The sequence below is a fragment of the Peromyscus californicus genome, unplaced genomic scaffold (genome assembly GCF_007827085.1).
Source record: "Peromyscus californicus insignis strain IS unplaced genomic scaffold, ASM782708v3 Scaffold_20__1_contigs__length_68692818, whole genome shotgun sequence".
Lineage (NCBI taxonomy): Eukaryota > Metazoa > Chordata > Mammalia > Rodentia > Cricetidae > Peromyscus > Peromyscus californicus.
In genome coordinates, this window is record NW_026294503.1 from 2,492,949 (window position 1) to 2,515,289 (window position 22,341).

Genomic DNA, 22,341 nt, shown 5'->3' on the forward strand with positions numbered 1-22,341 from the left:
ACTGTGGGGGCAGGCTATGAGGTCTCTTCTCAAGCTTCACTCAGTGACAGTCAATCGACTTCCTGTTGCCTACATGATGTAGCACTCTCAGCTCCAGCACCAAGTCTGTCTGCAGGCTATCATACTCCCCATCCTTAAGACAATAGATGAACCTTTGAAACTCTAAGTGAGCCACCCTCAATTAAATGTTTTTCTTTATAAGAGTTGCTGTGGTCATGGTGTCTCTTCACAGCAACAGAAACCCTAAGACAATGATACTTTAAATGTCCAGTTTGAACTGAAAAAAAAATCTTGGATCATACCAAGGACCAAGAAAAATCTTAATTTAAACAGGAAAAATACAATCAACAGACCCTAACAACAGGATGACATGGACATTATAAAATCAGAGAGCAATAAACATGCTTGTAAATGAAAGAAAAATTAGAATATTTTACTCAGAAGACATAAAAAAGATACATGAAAAAGTTTACAACTGGGAAATACAGTAACTGAAATAAATAACTAGATCAATGGGCTGAAGAGCAAAACCAAGACAGAAAAGAATCCACAATCTAGACAAGGAGACAAGAAAAGACGTGGAGTACAGAAAAGAGGGAGTAAGACAGACTCTAGCCCTGGGGATCTGTTGGACTGAAATAGAGGATCTGATGCTGTGTCAATAAATAAGAAACAAGATGAGGGGCTGGAGAGATGGCTCAGAGGTTGGGAGCACTGGCTGTTCTTCCAGAGGTCCTGAGTTCAATTCCCAGCAACCACATGGTGGCTGAAAACCATCTGTAGTGAGGTCTGGTTCCCTCTTTGGGCCTGCAGGAATACATGCAGGCAGAATACTATCTATGTAATAAATAAAAGAGAGTAAAAAAAAAAAAAAAAAGAAACAAGATGAGGCTGAAAACATATTTGAAAAAAATTCATAATTTGTTGGAGAGGGATTAAAGTAACAGGTTCTAGAAGCTATACCAACCCTGGCCCCAAACAGAAGAAATTAGTGGACAGCATGGAGTAAACCATCCAAATGAAACATCTCCTAAGTCTCTGGAGCCCATGGACATTGCCTGTGGCCCTTCCACAATAGGAACACATGGGGTCCCTAACTACATATTCTCAAGTGATGCAAGAAAACGAACTGCCAGCCCATAATATTACTAAGAGAATCACCAAAACTTCTAAAAGTGTAGTTAACATAGTTCTGTAGACAAGGGAAATGATGTAAGGAAGACAAACAGAAAGAACAAAAGCAGGGTAAGTACGGAATATCCCTTCTTGTGAGTGCCTCAATAATGTTCTACCTTTAATGCGATACTACAGAACTGATATGTCAACTAAAGAGGGCATACCTAAGGTAATTATACCATGATGGAGGGTCAGAGAGGAAAATAAAGGTCTCCTCCGTCTCACCTCAACTGGTAAGAGTGAGTCATAAGTACCATGTTCCAGTCAAGCCCGGGGTGGACTCAAACAATGGCAGAGCTCAGTTAACCTACCATTCCTGCAGAAAGTCAGAGGAATGTAGAGTAGGGCTTAGGCCTGGTAAGTGTTAGTGTTTAGACCAGGAACCTACAAAGAAGAGAACCAGCCCCCACAGGTTGTCCCTAGACCTCTACATGTGTGCTGTGGCTCACATATATCCCCACCCCACATACAGTAAGTAAACTTAATTAAAATCTTTTTAAAAGAATGGGGCTAGAACAAATGGAATCTGTCTAGAATAATCACGGGCTTACTACGGTATCTTCAGTGAGTCATTTAATTTTTCTGGGCTATAATAACCTTCTCCACAAAAATAAGTACTTATACTGACATATTTTAAGTGTTTCCATCCTTTCTAACTTAAAAACAAAGATTTTTTCCCCCTAGAAGGAAAAGCTAGGAATAAATCAGTTTATCTTAAAAAAAAAAAAAAAAAAAAGATCAGTCCCCCAAATACATTTTCACCATCAGATTTTAAGGCATTTGTTTTACTTTTTCTGCTTTTTTTCAGACCTTCCTTTCTATCATTTCTTTTGTGTTGGATCATCCACATGTTTATTATGATAATGACACCAAGATTTGTTTGTTTAATATTTTCTTGGAAAGTTAATAATCTTTAAAAATAAATGCTTTAACCAACTGTTTTTCAATTTTTATTATGGAAAAATATACCTAAATAAAATTTACTATCTCTTAAAATTTTTTAATTTAAAAAATATTTTATTTTGTTACTTTTTTATTTAATGTGAAGTATGTGCAGATTAGGGGACCACTTATGAGAGTTGGTCTTCTCTCTCTACCATGTGGGTCCTCATCAGCCTTCTTCCTTTAATTTCTAAATTAATTTACTTATTGGGGGGCATTGCATGGGTGTGCTGCAGCACACAGAGGGATGTGGAGAATGAATTTTGGGGAATCTGTTCTCTCCTTCCACCATGGCTGTCCGACTGGCCAGCACGTGCCCTTATATACTGAGAGTTATCTCATTGGCCCAAATTTGCCATCTTAATCATTAATTAATTTTTAAAATAATATTTGAACATAACTCAAAACTCAAAAAAAAGTCTGCACCCCATTCCTGTCTCTTACCCTTACAATGACCTGCCCAAGGAGTCGCTGAATAACTAGTTGTCTTCATGGCATGTGTGTGTGTGCGTTTCCTAATAACTCCTTTTGATGGACCACATTCATATATAATTTCACACAGGGTTAGTATTTCAGAACAAACTGTTAAAATGAAATTGCTGTTACAAAGCATATACATATTTTTAAAAAGATACTGCAATATTGACTTCATGAAGAATGAGCCCTATGTATAATTTTCAAAAAATATAAACATTACAGAGCATTTTATGGAGCCTTCAATCAATTTTATTTTATTTTTAATAGTAGCTCAGGGATTTTTTTTTTATAGAAACTGTTGTTTGTCCTTTAACAGTAAGAAGTATCTGAAAATTATCAAATTTGTTAATGAGAGACACACTGTGAGGCATACTGTAGACACATTGTGAAGCCCACTTATTAGTTGAGAGTTCTGAGGCAATTCTGTTGAGGAAAAAAAGTTCCACAAACTTACTTATTACAAGTATTCATTATGTTATTTCTTTTTGCTTTAAATTTCATAGATTTTTAAAAAGCCTCTTGGTGTTCTGGATACAAAGTTTATTTATAGTAGGGATACTAAAACTCCCCTTAGGTGATCTTGTAACTAGTGTTTATAAGATGTAATATTTTCAAGGAGTTCAGGGATCTTGGATTTATGTATATTACATATACTAGAGGAGCACAAAGTCCAGGGAGAGAGGCCGAGTCAAGGAGAAGCCTTTAGAAATAAACCTTCAGAGACAAGAACTCCAGGGAGGAGAGAATGGAAAAAGCAAGAACATGAACTGGGAACAGACGTAAGACAAAGAAAATGCAGAGGAGTTCAACACATGCACCCCAATGCACAGTTCAAGTCTTAGAAGGAGGTCATGAGACTGCAGCGCTGGCTGGCCAGCATCGGGAAGCTGCAGAAGTCAACCCTCTGTGTCGGTACTGACCTGTAACAGCTGCGTTGCCGTGGCTCTCTGCTCAGGACTCTTCACTAAGCACTTCTTAACAAAATCGGTGAAGTCGTCAGACCAGAGCTCAGGCTTCCTGAATGTTGGTGGCGGGTTTGTGGGAATCATAAAAATAGCCTGGTGCAGATAAAACATCCAAAAGACACAGTAAGAACCCGGAGAACAACCAAAGAAGTAAGTTCCTATCTTCTTGTCAGATTCTAAATCTCAAAAATAAGTTTAAGTACAGGAATCCCCATGAGATTGCAATTCAGGAACCAAGTCCATCTGCTGCTATGTTGCTAATGGAATCACTTCCCATTAGCTCCTGCTACTTGAACAGTAGCTCACTGAGCACATCATTTATTTTATCATGATTTTTGAATCTACCTCCAAAGGAGACACATTTATAGCCTTTTACCAAAGACATCCCCTTTCAAAGACACATTTCCAAATCTTGCTACTGTGTGTGCCAAACTTACTTCCTATTTCAGTTTTAAAAGGCCAGCAGCAATCTAATCTGCATCTTTTACCAAATCATTTAAGCATAAACAAAATTACTACTGTGATTTGAATACTAGATTGTCAAGATTCTAAATGAAAAGGTTTTAAAATATAATACTTCAATTCATCAGAAATAGGTTAAGTGCTAAATATTTAACAGCTACAATAATACATTCAGATAGTTCCAAATTGAAAAGCTATAAAAAGTCTCCTTCTCACAGCCTGTTAGCCATTGCTTCCAAGTTCTATGCCAGAAAACAAAACCAAACTGAAACAAACGTGTAATATACTCAATAAATAATAACACATACTATATGTTATTTATAGCATGCCCTACATGCTACAAAAGGACAAGAGGCAAAGAGCAGTAACAAAAATTTTGTGAAATAAAATGAATTAGAACAGGTAATAACTGCTCATATTTAATATGTAAATTTATATAATTATACAATTAACACCATAGATGAGATAACAGAAGGCCTTTTAACAACCATAAATATGCACATTCAGCATATAATCATGGGCCTGTTAAAGAGAAACATTCACAGGCAGCACCCTAAAATTCTCCCTTTCTTTTTTTTTTTTTTGGTTTTTTTTTTTTTTTCGAGACAGGGTTTCTCTGTGCAGCTTTGCGCCTCTCCTGGAACTCACTTGGTAGCCCAGGCTGGCCTCGAACTCACAGAGATCCGCCTGGCTCTGCCTCCCGAGTACTGGGATTAAAGGCGTGCGCCACCACCGCCCGGCAATTCTCCCTTTCTAAGTCTGAGAGTTCTTTCCCTTTTGAGAATGCATCTCTAAACCTTGCCATCTGGCTTTAGATGGGCCTCTTCTTTTATATGCAAATTTAATGTGTATTAAGTTATGCCCATTTTCTTTTATGCATAAAAAAGACAGGGGTAGTAATACTATAAATTATAACATTTTATTATTAAAGAGAATTAAAAATATTTATGGCAAAACTTCTGTCCATATATGGAAAAAAGATCACAATTACAGAGTTATACAGATAACATTTTACTATATCAATTTTAATGTATTCCTTACATAAGACAGAACTTCTACTGTCCACTGAATTTTTATTAATTGGCAAAAAGGCATATATAAGTGTCTTGAAATCATTCACAGTAGAAGATATACAACAGGATATTTACTTCAACCCTTTCATTTTACAGAATAATAACCTAAAGTTTAGACAGGTTAAGAGTTAAAAACAAAATTGCAGGTTTATAAACAAGGCTGGCATTTAAAACATCAGAAAAGCACCATAATGCTTCTAGTTTTCAACAAGCAAAGCTGATTATTAAATCTAAAACGAAAATCCATCTAAGAAGATATGACAAGCCAAATGGTGATGCTACTACAGTCAGTAAGCAGATCTGCCAAGTCTTTCCTCCTTGGCGGGAAGAAAGCATGAACAAGCTTTGGAAGACAGTGAGTGGGCGGCAGAAGAGAGGGCTTAGACTTACTGCAGTCCCAACTGTAACAGTTAAACTGAAGTTAGTCAGCCATGAGAAAGAGTACTGACATCAGCATCTTCTCAGCAAACAGCATCAGGGAGACTAGTTATGCACATGAGAAAGAAATGAAGTTCAGGCTACAATGAAATTCACAATTATCAAGGACTTAGCCCTGAGCGCTAAAACCATAAAACTGTAAGAAGGAAACATATGAGGAAAATGTCATGACAATTAATTTGGCAACGACTTCTTGTATGGAACAAAAAGTTCAGGCAATAAGAGAAAAACTAAGTAAGGTGGACTTGACAGAAACTTAAGGCTTTGTGCATCAAAGGACACCATCCCAAGAGCTAAAAGGCAGTCCAGAGGACAGACTTACAGAGAGACAAGTGGAAGCTAGAAAGCATAAAAGATCAATTTTAAAGTAAAAGACTTAAACATTTCTGCAAAGAAGAAACAAAAATGCTAATAAGCACATGGAAGACATTCATCACTAGTCATTAGGAAAAGGCAAAGTCAACCACTAAGATGCAGTACTTTGACCTCACCAGGATAGCTACTAGAGAGAGAAAGGGGGGAAGGAAGGAGAGAGGGCAGAGTCAACAGAAGGGCACCCTTAGAAATGGTAAAGCTGGGACTGGAGACATGGCTCAGAATTTAATTCTTGCAGGGGGTCCATGTAAAAGTCCCAGCACCGAGCCGGGCGGTGGTGGCGCACGCCTTTAATCCCAGCACTCGGGAGGCAGAGCCAGGCGGATCTCTGTGAGTTCGAGGCCAGCCTGGGCTACCAAGTGAGTTCCAGGAGAGGCGCAAAGCTACACAGAGAAACCCTGTCTCGAAAAACCAAAAAAAAAAAAAAAAAAAAAAAAAAAAAAAAAAAAAAAAAGAAAAACCAAAAAAAAACCCAAAAAAACAAAAAAAAAAAAGTCCCAGCACCCACATGGTGGCTCACAATAGACTGTAACTCTAGTCCTAGAGAATCAGATGTCTATGGGCACCAGACATACACATGGTGCACATATATACAGGCAGGGAAAATGTCTTGGAATTAGGCTGACTTAAACAGGACATTTATGTCTTCCTCTTTGCAAGGCCTTTTCACTTGGTCAGTCAATCATCAACTTCCCCTAATGGTCCCTTTAAGTATGTGACTTTGTAAGATTTGCTATTACAAATTTTAAAAGACTATCTGGAACCCACAGAAATCACAGTCAACTTGTAGAGAAAAATTAATGAATATACAAAACAAACACCATGAAATTCTGCCTCTAAATAACAAGTGACTTCATAGTTATATTAGACTCTAATGAGGCTTTGAGACTGGACAAAATAAGCAGCAGCTTCAGAAAAGACAGCGAATCACCTGTTAATGTTAGAGGGAAAATAACAAATCTGAGCCTCTTCTTTGCAGAACTGTTCAAAGGCCTCAGCCCACAGAGTTGACCTCAGCCTCAAACTGCAGGCAGATACTAGATTGTCTAGATAAACGTTGTTCCCTGCTGTGCTGTTACAAATTAGCAGATAACAACCCAGTGATTTATGTCCTTGAAGCTAATGCTCTCCTTTGAACTTTGAGCCAATAAGTTGCAGCCTTATCATCAGATAATCTTAACATATAAGGCTCACCTGGCAGTAGCTATTAGAAACACAAGGATAAAAAGCTTAACTCTAACTCTTATTTACCCAGTACTATCATAAAGTGAATATAAATGTCACATCAAAATTACAAACAAGCACAGAGCAAGCATGAACATTGGGCATACAGTTCAAATAAATAAGTCTATCAAAATGTCTCCAGGAAAACCACTATATCTTTCATTTCTGTCTTTGACTTTTTAGAAAACCAATAACACACTAGTAGATTCTTCTCAGTCTTAACTGGGTTCAACCAACCATGAAGATGCTCTTAAGAATCTCAGGGTTTTGTGTAAGTTGATTAAGTCATAAGCTCTTGTTGTAGAAAGTGTTGATAATCAGTGGCTAGTCTTGGACATCCCTGCCACCAACCAAATAACACAGACACACATTAGAGCCATATAATTTATCTTATCTCTAACACCATTTGATTGAAGAATGTTAGTACAATAAATTATATGATTATTCTTTGCTTGTTTCTATACAATATATTGCTTAACTACATACTGAACCTATCATTAAAGGGTGGTTTTTTTGTTTGTTTTGTTTTTTAATTTCCCTGATCACAAGTACTCTGAAAAAGTCAAAAAATAAATGTGCTTCAGAATATCTAACTATCTCTGTGCCTAGAATCTCAAGCATTAGACCCCAAGAGAGCTTGGACCTGTAGAAAACGCTTCACTGAGAAGCTGCCCTGCATGTGTTTACAACCTCAGTGTAAGGAGTCCACCCCTACATCTGAGCTAAGGCAGCTGATCTGTGAATGCACAGGAGCAGGGACATGTGAGCAGGAGGCTGACTTCCCAGCAAATGAGGGGAAGGAAGAAGGCACCTTAGAAAACCACAAAGAAGAGCAGAGCTCTTTTTTAAGTGAACATAACACATGGGTAGCAAGCTAAGTCAAACAGAAATGGTATTTCTAAAAAGAAAATACAGTAATAACTTCTTTTCAAAAATACGAAAATGAGCAAACAATAAATGAAGTTAAAACTGGACCTCAGTCGGAACCCAGGCCACCTGACTGCAGCGCCCGTGTTTCGTTTCCATACAAGTTAGACAGCTGGATCTAGTTCCTCTTTGTGTCCAAAGATGTCAGCAGTCCAGGTGTAAAGATCTAGCCATGCAAATATTAATGTGCTACTTTGAAAGAAAATGCAAATGCAAATGTGAAAAAGGTAAGAAGCAGACCTCCTTCTTACCCCACAGTTTACACAGTGCACACTAAGTAAAACACTGGTACCAGAAACTCAAGAGGTGTTCCATCTCTAATCAGAGGGACTTCCGTAATCATTTAGCAGGCCAGGAAACACCAGTCTGCCTGCCCAGAAAGTAATCTAAAGAAAAGGGGTGCACTGGGGACTCTGGCTACTTGTGGATAGCAGCTACTGTGCTGAACGTAACATCTGTATTATCAGAGAACATTCTACTGGACAGCCCCACAGTTACTATGGAAAAGCAGGTTCTCTTCTGCAGATTCTAAGTCTGAAAAGGAATCTTGGGAAGAATTTTATTATTGTTTAAGAGAAAACCATCAGGGCAAATAAGCTGAAAATTCAACCTTCCAGGAAGAGAAACATGGAAAGAAAGTTATACCTTTCAGGTAGGCACAGAGGTCAGAGAAACATGAAGAAAGCCAAGAATGTGGAGGGAAGCATGCTCACCCTTCTTACTGGCATCCAGAAGAGAGAGAAAGAGGTGGAAACGGAAAAAAGAAAGGCTGAGCATAGTGCCTGGCCAGGATATGGCTTCAGAGGACACCTGATTTCAGGCTCAGTGTGTCAAGACAGGAATGCACCAGGACAGAAACAGAAACAGAAGTGGCTTATTTTAAAAAGGGAAAGAATTAGGAGGAACAGGAGCAGACTCTCGAGCTAAGGGACAATAATGCTCCACAGTGCCAGGCCATGAGGCATATGGCCCTTAGAAGACACTGACATTGACTTGGAACTTCTCCCGGTTGTGCGGCTGGGCTTTTCCTCAGATGAGGCTCACGTGAGGAACAGCTTCTAGTCTTTTTCCACTAACTAACCACTCTCATATGTTAATACTAGTCGTCTCTCCCCTGAAGTCACACTACGTCTGATTTCTAAGTTACAGAAAACACGGGAAACCTGAAAGCAAATGCCTTTACTTTAAGGCAAATCTAAATTATGTGCTAAAGAGATGGGTGTAAAGAGTCACGAACTGTCACAATATTGTAACCAGGAGACCAGAGAAACAAATGGATCCTAGTCACTAGCAGCTTCTCTATCACCTGGGAATTTCCTAGGACAAGTTCAAGACTATGAAGTACTGTTAACAGATCAGAGGGCACAGGGAATCATAGTGCCTACCTTCGTTTTACCAGAATGGAAGGAAGTCAGTCCACAGTGAAGCTGAACCCACACCTATTATCAGGCTTCCCTTTTCCATCTGTGGGTCACTGGTAAGAAAATGAGTCACCCGCTTACTCCCCCTTCTGCCTCCCTGCTACACTATGCTGATCCACATGTCCTAACGATCCCACTGCTCCTACCACACGCCAGCCTTTGCAGCAGGAGCTGCTCTGGACACACAGGCCCGATGTAGTCACCATCACAAGGGCAGCCCTGGACGGATGAGCAAATTCAAGGACATTCAGACTGAGATCTTAGCACGAAGAGCAGGATCCCATGGAAGGTTGTAGAATGGCCACAGCAAAGTGACTGAATGGGCCTTCTAAAGCAGAGCGCCTGGGCAAAGACTCCAGGAGCCAGGTTTACCACTTAGGAACAGAACCTCCACTCTCAAAATTATCATTTGGCATAAAATCATCCCATCAAATTAAAAAAGAAAGTGTCATAACTTAACACCAAAGTATAGAGACTAGGTATTACAGAAGCTATGATAGTTAATCAAGTTATCAAAATAGCAAATATGAAAACATAGTGCATTGTAACCAAGCCATCACTGAACCTCTGGCTGTATTTGGTAGAAGCTGGAGGATTTAAGAGGGAGGGTGCTTTAAAGGCCTGGGACCCCAAACGGATCAGTGAGCTGCACGAAACGGAGCGTGCAAAGGTCAGAACAGCTCCAGGTACTGAATGAAAATAAAGCAGCAACTAGTCCTAAGAATAACAAGAGTATCATACAATAAATGAGACCCTGGTCCAAGAGCAGATATACCAAATTTACCAAAATACTATTGGCAAACAATCAATGTCAATTAGGATTTACAAACACTAAAATAACCTCACGATGAAAATTACGTGAAGACCAAAAAAGGAACCTCTGAAAATGTGAAAGTGTATCATAAAAAAGACACACATACAAGTCTGTGGCCAGAAAGAAACAGCAAAGTGCAGGAATTCAGGCGAAAGTGGAAGAGGCAAACAACCTGTCCCTCACAATTCCTCAGCTTCTTTGTAGGACACTCTGGTCTATGTCTTAGTAAAGATGTAGTGAAAACAGCTTTTTTTTTTTTCTTTTTTATTTTTCGAGACAGGGTTTCTCTGTGTAGCTTTGTGCCTCTCCTGGAACTCGCTTTTGGAGACCAGGCTGGCCTCGAACTCACAGAGATCCGCCTGCCTCTGCCTCCCGAGTGCTGGGATTAATCATGCAGCAATACCTAACTCCATATTCTTCTTTAAAACATCTCATGAACCATAAGCAAATATCCAAGTCCAAAGCCTGGGCCATGAGTTCTCAACACTGGCTCCATGTCAGAAGCACCCGAAAAATGTCTTTGTGAATCACTGTTTTCCCAGGAAGAGCATGAAGGCAAAGAACCCACTCCTACCCCACTGCCCCAAGCACAAACTCGGGAGACATTCAGTTTTACAGACTGAGAAGTCATAAGCAGAGAAAAGGGAGAATTCCAAAAGTACACTAACTCAGGGGCAGGCTTCCATCAACAAAACCCAGTCTGGTTCTGTTATTCCTGAAGAGAAAACAGGTACTTACACATCTATGTTATACAGAGTTTTGCACTTCACTGTATTGTACAATTTTACTTACAGATTTCTAGGCAACTGGAATGCACGGGTGGCAAGAACCCACAGTTCCATTCCACACATTCCCTAAGGACTGAGGGACAGCCTACATTCCACCTTAGGAAACAGAAGAGGGCAGCACACAGGACTTCTGCCACAGTGACCAGACAAGACCAAGTATGGACTGAAGACTTCCGCCTTCTGCAGACATCTCCCCACTCCAGGGTTGTCAGTGGAGACCATGGGAGCTTGGACTTCCACCTTAGCCTGGCAGCAATCATCTGCCCTTTGCTCTCCCTACTGAGGAGGTCAACAGAACCACCAAGACTTTCACTATCACCCAACAGTAAAACAGTCACCAAGCAATGGAGTCTGTGAAGAGCAGGAACCAACTCCACCCAGTCAGCAATGAAAAGCACTCCTGCCACTGGGTGTCAACAAAGGCTGAGTAGGGAATCTGGAGTTCAAACTCTACTGGTCCCAGCTGGAGTAATGTCATAAGTCTATCTAGTATAGAGTTCACATAAGACTCAGAGAATGAAAACAACTTTATGTCCAGTTTTCAACTAACAATTACTTATCCTATCAGGAACCAGCGTAACTGACCAGAAGACAGCAGGTGTTAACAGAGATGTTAATGAGAAACAGAAGAAGAGTCTTCAGGTAACAATGATTAAAAAAAAAAAAAAAAAAGGTTGAGGAGTCCACAAGACGGCTCAGCAGATAAGGGCATTTACTGCCAAGCTTGGCATTTAAAAAAAGAGCTAAATGGAAATGTAGAAGTGAAAAGTAAAACAGCCAAAATAAAAAGCCCAATATCTGGCTTTAACATCAGCCTGGAAGCATCAGTGAGCTAGAAGACAGAACAACAGAATAATATGTATTCTATATGAACAACTTAGGAAAAACTGACTTGGATGCATGGGGGGTAAGGTTGGGGAGCTTGTAGGGAGAGATGGACAGAGAGTCCCATGGACTTCTCTAGGACCAAGTCAAAACATCCAACATTCATGTTTTTGGAGTTGTAGAAAACGCTGAAATATATTTTAAAAACACAATAGCTAGCACTGCAATTAATCTCACAACAGACCCAGCCGGCTGCACTACACCTGCGCAAGCCTGGACCCACCAGCAGTCAGCCTGAGGTCAGAGGGGACTGCAGCACCCCATGGCTCCCCTTTACTGCTGCTGGTGGAGTCTAGGGGAGGGACAGTCCTTGTCTTCAGTTCTCTGTCCACTAGTGACCTCATCGGGCTCTGATTTTTAGCTCCAGACACATGGTGACCCAGATGGTTAAATTCAGTGGGCCACAAAGCAAAACAAAAGCCAGGAAGGTGGGAAAAGGAGTTTTAGGGAAGTGACTGCGGGGCTGACAGGAAGGGGAGTGGGAAAATAAAAAGTGGGTGCAAATTATCAGAACGCATCACACACCTGGATGAGACTGTCAAAGAACAAATGTAACTTTAAAATTTGGCTAGGAACTTCCAATATTTGGCAGAATATAAGACTTTAGAGTCAAGAGACTGTACAAGCCATAAGACAGAACAAAAGACATTCACACAAAAAAACATATTAATTAAATTTCAGAAAAGCAAAGATTGAGGGCAAAAAAAAATCTTGACTATACACAAAAATAACACTTTAAAGCAGAGTAAAATGACAGCAGACTTCTCATCAGAAGCCATGCATGTCTGAGTGACAGGAAGTGACATCTAAAGGAACCACCAGCACGGTCACAGCAGGCAGGGAGATCACCCTTCACCCACGTCCAGGAAATCAAAACATTCCAGGGTGAAAGGAGACAGCAGAGAACATCACAACTCTATCCCAACAGAAGTCTGAAGCAAGTTTTCTGAATAAACGAAAACAGGAAATTAGAAAATGTGGGCTACCAGGAAGGAGAGTAGAATACAGATTTTAAAAACAGGCTAAGTACAATAGATTTTTCTTCTACTTGAGTTTTGGAAATTATTTTTCGTAGTTTTATCAACAATTTAATGCATGTAGAAGAAATAATTAATGCATGGGAGAAAGTAAGAAAACAAAAGAGAAATTAGGGTTTTATACTTCACCTAAGCTAATAAAAGAGATAAACTAATATTTCGTTATGAATAAACCAAAATGGAACTCAAAAATACATTCAAGTAACCCACAGGAAGGGGAGAAAAGAAAACAGAAACTAAAAAACTAAGAAAAATACAGAAAACAAAAGGATGAAATAAATCTAAACATTGAAAAACAGACAAAGCACAGTGACAGTGAATAGACCTCAACACCCTCTCCTAACAGGAAGAGCAACTGCTGAAAGCCAGGACAGACACAGGAAACCTCAACTCCATCACCTCCCAGAACAGTGCTGCCACTCAGAGTCCACTCTGAGGGCTCGCGTTCTCTTCAAGCTAAGAGCTCAGATACCAAGATCACATCCTGAAGACACAGCACACACCAACAAGGTTAAAAGAACTGAAATCACAGTTTCAGTCACGCTGTAATCAAACTAGATATCTTAATAGAAACATGACCAGAAGACCCAACACTTGGGAACTACAGAGAAAATTTCTAAATAATCCATGGATCAAAAGAAGAAGCCTAAGGTAACAACGTAAAAGCGCTGAACTGAAGGAAAATAAAAATGCGAAACACCAGATTTACTGAAGCAGTTCTGAGAGGGACGCTTGTCACACGAAATGCCCATATCAGAAGGGGCAGCAGTCTCATATCAATAATCCTGCTTATACCATAAGAACTCGGAAACAGAAGAGCAAAGTAAAGTAAGCAAAGATAAAGTCAACAAAGATAACAATAAAAATACAAACCAATGAAATTTAAAATAGGAAAGTAGATGGAAAACCAACGGGGGAAAAGTTATTTTCAAAGAACAAAACAATTGCTAAACCTTTACCAAAATTGAAGTGAAAAAAAAAAAATCAAAAAGGGTGGTGAAGTTTATTTAAATAGCTGTTCTAAGTGATGTTAAGTGTTACTGCTTTTCTATCAGTGATTTCCACGTGTTCTTGGCTAAAAGACAGAGAAATGCAATGGACTTTAACATGCTTACTTGCATCCTCTACTTCCTCTGTGCATGCCTTCCTGTTGTGCAGATCTGTGGAATGAAGGACAGTTTCATTGTTTCTTTTCCACTGTGTGTCTTTACTTGTCTTTTCTGCTGATCAGAATTTCCTACACTGTACTGAATAAAAGGGTGACAGCAGACCTCCTTCTTGCTCCTGACAGTGTAGAGAAATGTTCTGTCTGTCACCATCAAGCTTTTGTACACATTCTTTATCAAATTAAAGAAACACTCTTTACTCTGTGAAGTTATTCAACATCATATTGTGCTGCATTAGTCTTTTTAGTTTTGTTTTTTTTGTTTTTATTTTAGCCTATTAAAATATGGTGGACTATACTGATTAAAGCGGTAGTACCCGCCCTTCCTACCAACCCAGTTTCTCTGTTCTTGTAGAGGAGGCTCACAGCTGTTCAGCACTATGACCCTAAATAGAACACTGCATTTATACAGCTAGTCCCAGATTGGCAATTCCTCACTAAGTTTAATACAGCTGAGTGATTCATATTGTACACATTTAGGAGACAAAATTGTTGTCAATAAAGTGTACCGGTGGCTAAGAAAAAAATGTCACAGTCAGAACTCTGAATACAAAATGTTAGACTTTTATTTTGCATAATTCTACTAGCCACTGAATATAATAAATTAAACACTAAACAGAAGTAGCTAAGGTTTCAAATGACTATATGGATATGGATTACACTGTTGCCCATTCACACTATGTGAACTTCCAAGAGCTCTACAGCAATACATGGCTTTCCAGGGGGAAGGAAGGGTACAAATTTAATACTGTAACAACTACGGTCTGCTGAAACACAAGCAAGGACTTCAGCAACAATTTACCGTGACAAAATCAGCAATCCATTAAAAAGAAAGAAACTATATTGTTAAAATATAACAATAGAGATTTTTGTATCTTAAAAGAGAAATGCATACAACAGCTTAAATAATTAACACATTTTATATCTCAGAAGATAGAGACGAATGTGTTTTGTATTATAATGTGTTACATTTCTATTGACAGTTTTAGTACACTTTTAAAAGTAAAGCAGAAATATTTTTATCAAATTAAGAATAAAGATTACTCTGAAATTACAGAAGACTAAACTACATCCCTCTTTAAAATCAAGATGACTTTTATAGCATTAACACTGTGATCTGCTTTGTAAAAAGTATGATTTTTGCATCACATGGCAATAGTAGCTTGCTCACAAGCTGCTAAAAAGGAATCCATGGAGAAGAGACTGGAAAACTAAGGGGAGAGAATGAATGTAAGATAAAGTAATACTGCAAGAACACAAAAAGAAGAACAGGGTACTGACCACTGAGAGGTCTGATTTGGACAGGGAAAAAGGAATCACTTCCTCTATACCAGTGGTTCCCAACCTTCCTAATGCTGTGACTCTTTGATACATTTCCTCATGTTGTGGTGACCCCCTACAAAAGAATAGTTTCATTGCTACTTCATAACTGTAATTTTGCTACTGCTATGAATTGTAATGTAAATATCTGTGTTTTCTGACTCTTCGGCTACTCCTGTGAAAGGGTCATTTGGCCCCAGATGGGTCACAACCCACAGGTTGAGAAATGCTGCTCAACAGAGGGTGTCATGAAGGAAGAAATGAAAGAAAGGAGAAGAAAATGAACAAAGATAGAAAAAGTAAGGAAAAAAAGCAAAAACAAAACCAAACAAAATGGTGAAGAGAGGGAGCTGGAAAGGTACAGGTATTAACTGCTAGAACTGGATTCTGTCCCTCCCAGGTTCCTCTTCTCTCCAGTGTCGCTTTGACCAAGTCCCTGACAAGAAGCAACTCGCAGCAGGAGGGTTTGTTTGTGCTTACAGTTGGAGGGAAACAGTCACCATGCCAGCAAAGGCACGACAGGAGTGGGGGCAGCTGGTGACAGTGTGTCCACAGTCACCACGCAGAGACAAGTGCCAGTGCTCAGCTTGCTTCTCCCTGTAATTACGTCCACAATTCCAGCTCCTGGAAGGAAGGGTGCTGCGGTAGTTTGAATGTAATTGGCCCCCATAAACTTGAAGGGAGTGGCACTATTAGGAGGTGTGGCTACCTTGTTAGAGGAACTGTGTCACTGTGGAGGCGGGCTTTGAGGTCTCATATATGCTCAAGTCATGTCCCGTGAGACAGTTCCTATCCTGTTGCCTTCTGATCAAGAAGTAGCTAGCACCATGTCCACCTGCCACCATGCACCCCACCATGATGATAATGGACTGACCTTCTGAACTAAAACTGCCACCTCAATTAAATGTTTTCCTTTATAAGCATTGCCATGGTCATGGTGTCTCTTCACAGCAACAGAAACCTTAACTAAGACAGGTGCTTTTCATATTTAAAGTGGATCTTCCTACTCAATCAATCTAATCTAGAAACTCTCTCACTGGTGTGTCCAGAGATCTGTCACTTAGGTGATTCTCGAGCCTGACAAGTTGGCCAGTACTAATTATCAATCAATCCCTACTCTCCCAATCTTACCAGATTTACAGAATGGATCTTTAAAGAGGTAATTAAGGTTAAATGGGGTTGTAAGAGTGGAGCTCTAATTCAGTATTTGTTTCCTTTTTTAAAAAAGAGCGACTACGAGGCAGACACTAGGGAGGTAAGTGCGTAAAAACAGCCTTGTCTACAGGCAAGGAGAGAGGTCTCCAAAGAGATTAAGAAGCAGAAATGGCAGAGAGCTAGTAGTCTCTAGTATTTGCTCTGAGTAGAGAGACAAGACCTTACATGACTGAGGAGACACTAAATTGAAATGCTGAGGTGTTGTAAGACTCAGAAGTAAAGGAAGGAGAGAGGAATGTGTGACAGGATTGCCAACAGTCTGTCCTGGAACAAAGATCAAGGTCTGGGTGGAGTCTGTCTTCATACCTATTTAATTGCAGTTTAGCAGCTTTGTTTGGAGGAAGCTGGTACAGTGGGAAAGGTAAAACCTTGCAGAGCATAAGATGCTGCATGAGGATTCGGCTGTCAGTGAGGCTGCATCTGGGGTGTGTATCAGAGCTGTAACAACAACAGCAGCAGCTACATGGAGGGACAGCAAGATCTCTTTAAGAGCTGGAAGACCAAATATGTAACTTGTCTGTTTTAAGATGTTTAATAAGCCATAGGTCCTTTAATTATCAATATAGGATCATTGATCTAGAGTTGGTATATTGCTAGAATATCCCTCAAAAGAGAGAGAGCAAGAGAGAGCGAGAGCGAGAGAGCGAGAGAGAGCGAGAGCGAGAGAGCGAGAGAGAGCGAGAGAGAGCGAGAGAGAGCGAGAGAGAGAGAGAGAGAGAGAGAGAGAGAGAGAGAGAGAGAGAGAGAGAGAGAGAGCGAGCGGGAGAGGTTAAAAGAAAATGGTTCAAGAAACACAACAAAGTCTAAGGCAGACTTGGAAGGAAGTGCATCCCTGATAAGCTCACAGGATGGAATACAAGGGAAAATTAAGTAGCCTTAGATGATAATCAGTTCAACTCTAAGCCCAAGGAAGTAGCTGGATGGAGGAATCTTGGGATAGTGGAAAGACTGGAAATAAGAAAAACAAAAAAAACTCCTGAGGAGACTGTTAAGGCTCTGAGTAACATGGATACAAGACCAGCAGTCTTGGCTTTGCCACTAGCAAATGCAGTATCTACAGTCAAGACAGGTGGACTGCCTGGGCCTTAGTGTTAGTCAATGGTTATGTACAAAGTATTTCCATTTTCTCCTCTTCCTCCATCTCCCTCTGACTTCCCTTGACCCTTTCTTTCCCCAACACACCTATGCACACATCTACCCCAACCAGAAAAAAATCAAGAAAGGCAGCAAAGAAAGGCAAATCTGGGGGGGGGGGGGGAAGAGAGGCAGAATTTCCACCCCTTAACTTCCCTTTGCTCTCTCCCAGTCCCATCTCTACCAGCCTCCAAACATTGGCTCTTGGTGCAGGCTACCCTTCAAGAAAGGTCTCAAGCTCCATTTTTCTCTCCTTTGTAACATTTCCTCCTTCCTATGCCACATCAAACTTTCCATTGCTGAGTTCATCCCAGTTCAGTAACAGAAAGGCAAACCAATGACGCCCAAGCATAAGCTTCAAACAGCTGATGTGACAATAGCTCCAAATGTATCTATTTGGCAAATTCGCAGGCAAGATGGAAGGGATAATATGAGGCCAATAAGCTTATTTTATAGCTATGAGGAAGAAGAGAATGCTCACGTTATCTGCTCAGAAAATAAACTAATTAAGAGTTACTCCAGTGTGCTGTGGGATGTCTTTCTGTATGCTGTGAATATATGTTGATCTGATTGGTTGATAAATAAAGTTGCATTGGCCTATGACAAAGCAGCTTAGAGGTAGGTGGGAAATCCAAACAGATATACAGAGAGAAGAAATGAGAGGAGAAAGAGGTCACATGTTTCCTTCTTCATTTATTCATTCATTCATTCGTTTGTTTGTTTATTGTCTTGGCATGATCAGATTCTGGATGGCCTGGGAATTGAACCCCGGTCCTCTGGAACATCAGTCAGTGTTCTTAACCGCTGAGCCACCAAGGAAAACTCAACAAACAAGAGTCAGGGCAGGGTTCTGTTTTTTGTCTTTACAGGATAATAGAAATACCCATCTTCAAGAAATCATAAGGCCTTGGACACCTAGACATCTACAGCATAAAGGAAGGACCTACTGGTACCAATATACTACTCCACAGGGTAATATCTTACTGCCTAACATCTATCTCTCTTTAACTCTAGAATAGTTGTGGTCTTGATTCAATTATAAATCAAGCAGGCTTTGGAGTTGGAATGTGGCTCTCTCCTTCTCTAAACCCAAGCATATTGTTAAAAGAAAAAATTAAGAGATTCTGTCTCATATCAGAAGAGCCACCTGGTGTGAGACAGAAGAAAACCAATAATCTAAGGACCATTGTTATCAAGATTCTATTTCTCTCCATGCTTATTCTTGATTTCTCGGAATCTTTCCTTACATGTCATGTCATCTTTAAATCCAAACTTTCCATTTTGATACTAATGATGTTCAAGTTTTCCCCAGTGAAAAATAAGTCTTCCCAAAAGCAATCTTTGAAGTCTCCAGAAGGAAGACAGGGCCCCACAACAATGACTCTACTCGGCACAGAATGATGCCATTACATCTAAGAACATTATTCATTGATCAGTTTTGGACTGAAAACTCTTCAGGACAGTTCTAAGATGAGATGGTCCATTATACTACACTTCTAGCCAGAATCTCAGAAAATTTTATCCATTACTGCTGGCTGCAGACTCTAAGGCTAGCCCTATTGGGACCTGATTAAGCTTTCTTACAGGACCCCACAGAGATACCGTCACCCCCTAAACAACGGAAAACAATTCTAAGAAAATGATGATCCTCTCCCAAAGGTTTCATTTTTCTCAGTGTTATGGATGGATGGTTATAGGGTTGGGAGTAGAACAATAAAATTTAGACTCAATATTCTCCCTTAGAAAAGAAAAAGGGGAGCCAGGCGGTTGTGGCGCACGCCTTTAATCCCAGCACTCGGGAGGCAGAGGCAGGCGGATCTCTGTGAGTTCGAGGCCAGCCTGGGCTACCAAGTGAGTCCCAGGAAAGGCGCAAAGCTACACAGAGAAACCCTGTCTCGAAAAACCAAAAAAAAAAAAAAAAGAAAAGAAAAAGGGGAATGCATAGGTACAGTATATTAAGGCAGATTATTGTATCTACTAGTAAACTGATTTAGCAAATTATCAGTCTTGGATAATTTGCACTGATATGGATTCTCATATATTGATACAAATGTAAACTATTCTTATATTCCTATTTAAGATAATTTGTATATTGATACAAATAAAAAACTGTATACAAAACTGTATTTGTTGTATTGTACACATTTCCTACTCCTGTCTGAAATATTGATACAAATATAAAATTATATTTGTTATACTGTATGTGTGTTCTAACTCTGTTTAGGATATTTTGTATATTGATATATTTATTTAGGATTATTGTCATATTGCACTATATATACATTCCTACCTCTCTTTAAGCTATTTTGTGCAGTGTCACAATTTTAAGGTCATTGTCCTTATATGGTACATCTGTTTACAGACTGTTTATCTTGTTAATGTGAAGCCTTAGTCCTTAGGTTATTTAGGTAGAGAAGACTTACAGAGCTATAGTCACCCATGCTTGTCATTTCTATAGTTAAGTTAGTTAGGTAGAGAAGACTTACAGAGCTATAGTCACCCACGCTTGTCATTTCTATAGTTATGTTAGTTAGGTAGAGAAGACTTACAGAGCTATAGTCACCCGTGCTTGTCATCTCTATAGTTATGTTAGTTAGGTTCTCCAGACTTACAGAAACATATGTCAGATGGATAGGTAATCTTCAAACACTTCATAGACCTGGAGAATATGGCATTTAAATGGTTTGATAATTTAGAAGTCTGTTGATGTGAGACATGATTGCTCCTGGCAGCACTGATCTGATCCTAAGAGAATGTTGGGCTTCTAAGACATTCCCATATGGAAGTTTGTCTTCTTCTTGGCAAAATGGCTTACTGGGCAAAGAACTGCCCTTGCCTCGACTGCTGACAGTATGAACACTGTCCTTTCCAGACAAGCAAGACACAAGGAAAAGCGACTACTGAACTCTGCCCAGACAGGGTAAGATGGTCTTTCAAAATTTCTGCTTCTGAAAATGGTCTGTCAAATATTCTAGGTCTGTAGCCAAATTGGATGCCCCAACAATGCTGAGAAACTTTAGGTGACTGTCCAGGATGCCAGCTGTCTCTGTCTATTCTCACAAGAATTTCAGAAAGTGCTTGCTTGAATTTTCTGTTTTCTCAGGTCTTTGATGGAGTTGAAGACTAGATACAGTTACTATTTTCTCGTATCTTAGCAAGAACATATCAGCACTAGAGTTAGTATCTCCAAGATAGGACAGCTATTGGAGCAATCTCTGTAATCTGCCATTCACCCTGTTCTAGACATTAAGCACGTCGTTCTTGTTTGATGTTATTCTTGTTGGTTGTAGTTCCATTTTTGTTTATGTTATTACCCTTTGTATTTCCTGGACAATACTCGATAATCATTCTTGTTGTATATAGTTTGCATTTAGTTTAGAACCTTCTTATTTAGACAAAAGGGGGAAATGTAGTAGTATTTGCTCTGGCCATGACCTTGGGCTATAGGGCCGGAAGGAGGCCGTGCTTCCTGCCATTGTACATGACCTCTTATAAGGGAAGGGAGAAGGATCATATGCCCCTTCTCCCTGCTCCTGCCTGCGAGGTGGATTCGCTCCCAGTCAGATCAGAGGACGACTTCCGCTGTCTACTCCATTCTGTCATCGTGAGTGTACTTCCTCAATTTATATCTTAATAAATTCTGTTACCCATTTAATAGACTCACGTGGATTGATCATAATACCAGTATATGCCTGCACAGTTTATTAAGATAGGGGAACTAAGGAAGAAATGGGGTAGCCTGAAGAAGATGTCTTCTATAAGCCTGAAAACCCTGGCTTTGATCCATTAGCCAGGCAGAGGTGCTTCCAATAGACCTTAGTTACTTCCTATTAATCGCAGTACTCAGGAGGCCGAGGCAAGAGGATCTCTGGGTTCGAGGCCAGCCTGGTCTACAGAATGAACTCTAGGACAGTCAGGGCTACAGAGAGAAACCCTGTCTCAAAAAAAAAAAAAAAAGTAGAGGAAGAAGACATGTGCCTAAAACACTGTTGGGTCCGACGTCTTTCCTAAGAGTGAACATGGCAGAGCAGACACTCCACAGCAGGCCTAACCACATCTTCACTCCTGTGCATGCTTCCGGGGTCCTCGCCAAAATTTTAAGACAAAAATCCATGTCTAGCCGGGCGGTGGTGGCTCATGCCTTTAATCCCAGCACTGTAAGACAGAGGAAGGCAGATCTCTGTGAGTTCGAGGCCAGCCTGGTCTACAGAGTGAGTTCCAGGAAAGGCGCAAAGCTACACAGAGAAACCCTGTCTTGAAAAAAACAAAACAAACAAACAAAAAGTTATAAAAAAAAAATCCATGTCTGTCTATCACACCTCATTTAGATGATCAGAAATAAATAAATATATCCATGCATCCAGAATCTGACTTCTTAATACCGTAACTACCATAGCCAAGACCCCATCATCTCTTGCCTGAACTACTGAAGTAACAGCTTCATTGTTTATTTTCCCTGCTTGCACCCTCAATAAAAAGGATAGCTTTTAAATCCAGCATTAA

At 39.9% G+C, this 22,341-nt stretch overlaps 1 protein-coding gene across 3 annotated transcripts in view; it reads right to left on the reverse strand.

The window, feature by feature from the left end:
• Positions 1–22,341, reverse strand: part of Stk3 (serine/threonine kinase 3) — a 244,072-nt gene that overhangs the window by 101,557 nt on the left and 120,174 nt on the right. For all 3 annotated transcript variants that reach the window (XR_008220441.1, XM_052747606.1, XM_052747607.1), the window contains one exon: positions 3,516–3,653. Coding sequence is in view for 2 of the 3 variants with exons in the window: in XM_052747606.1 (XP_052603566.1) it covers positions 3,516–3,653 (138 nt within the window). In the remaining variant the exon portion in view is untranslated. The remainder of the gene's footprint in view (positions 1–3,515; positions 3,654–22,341) is intronic.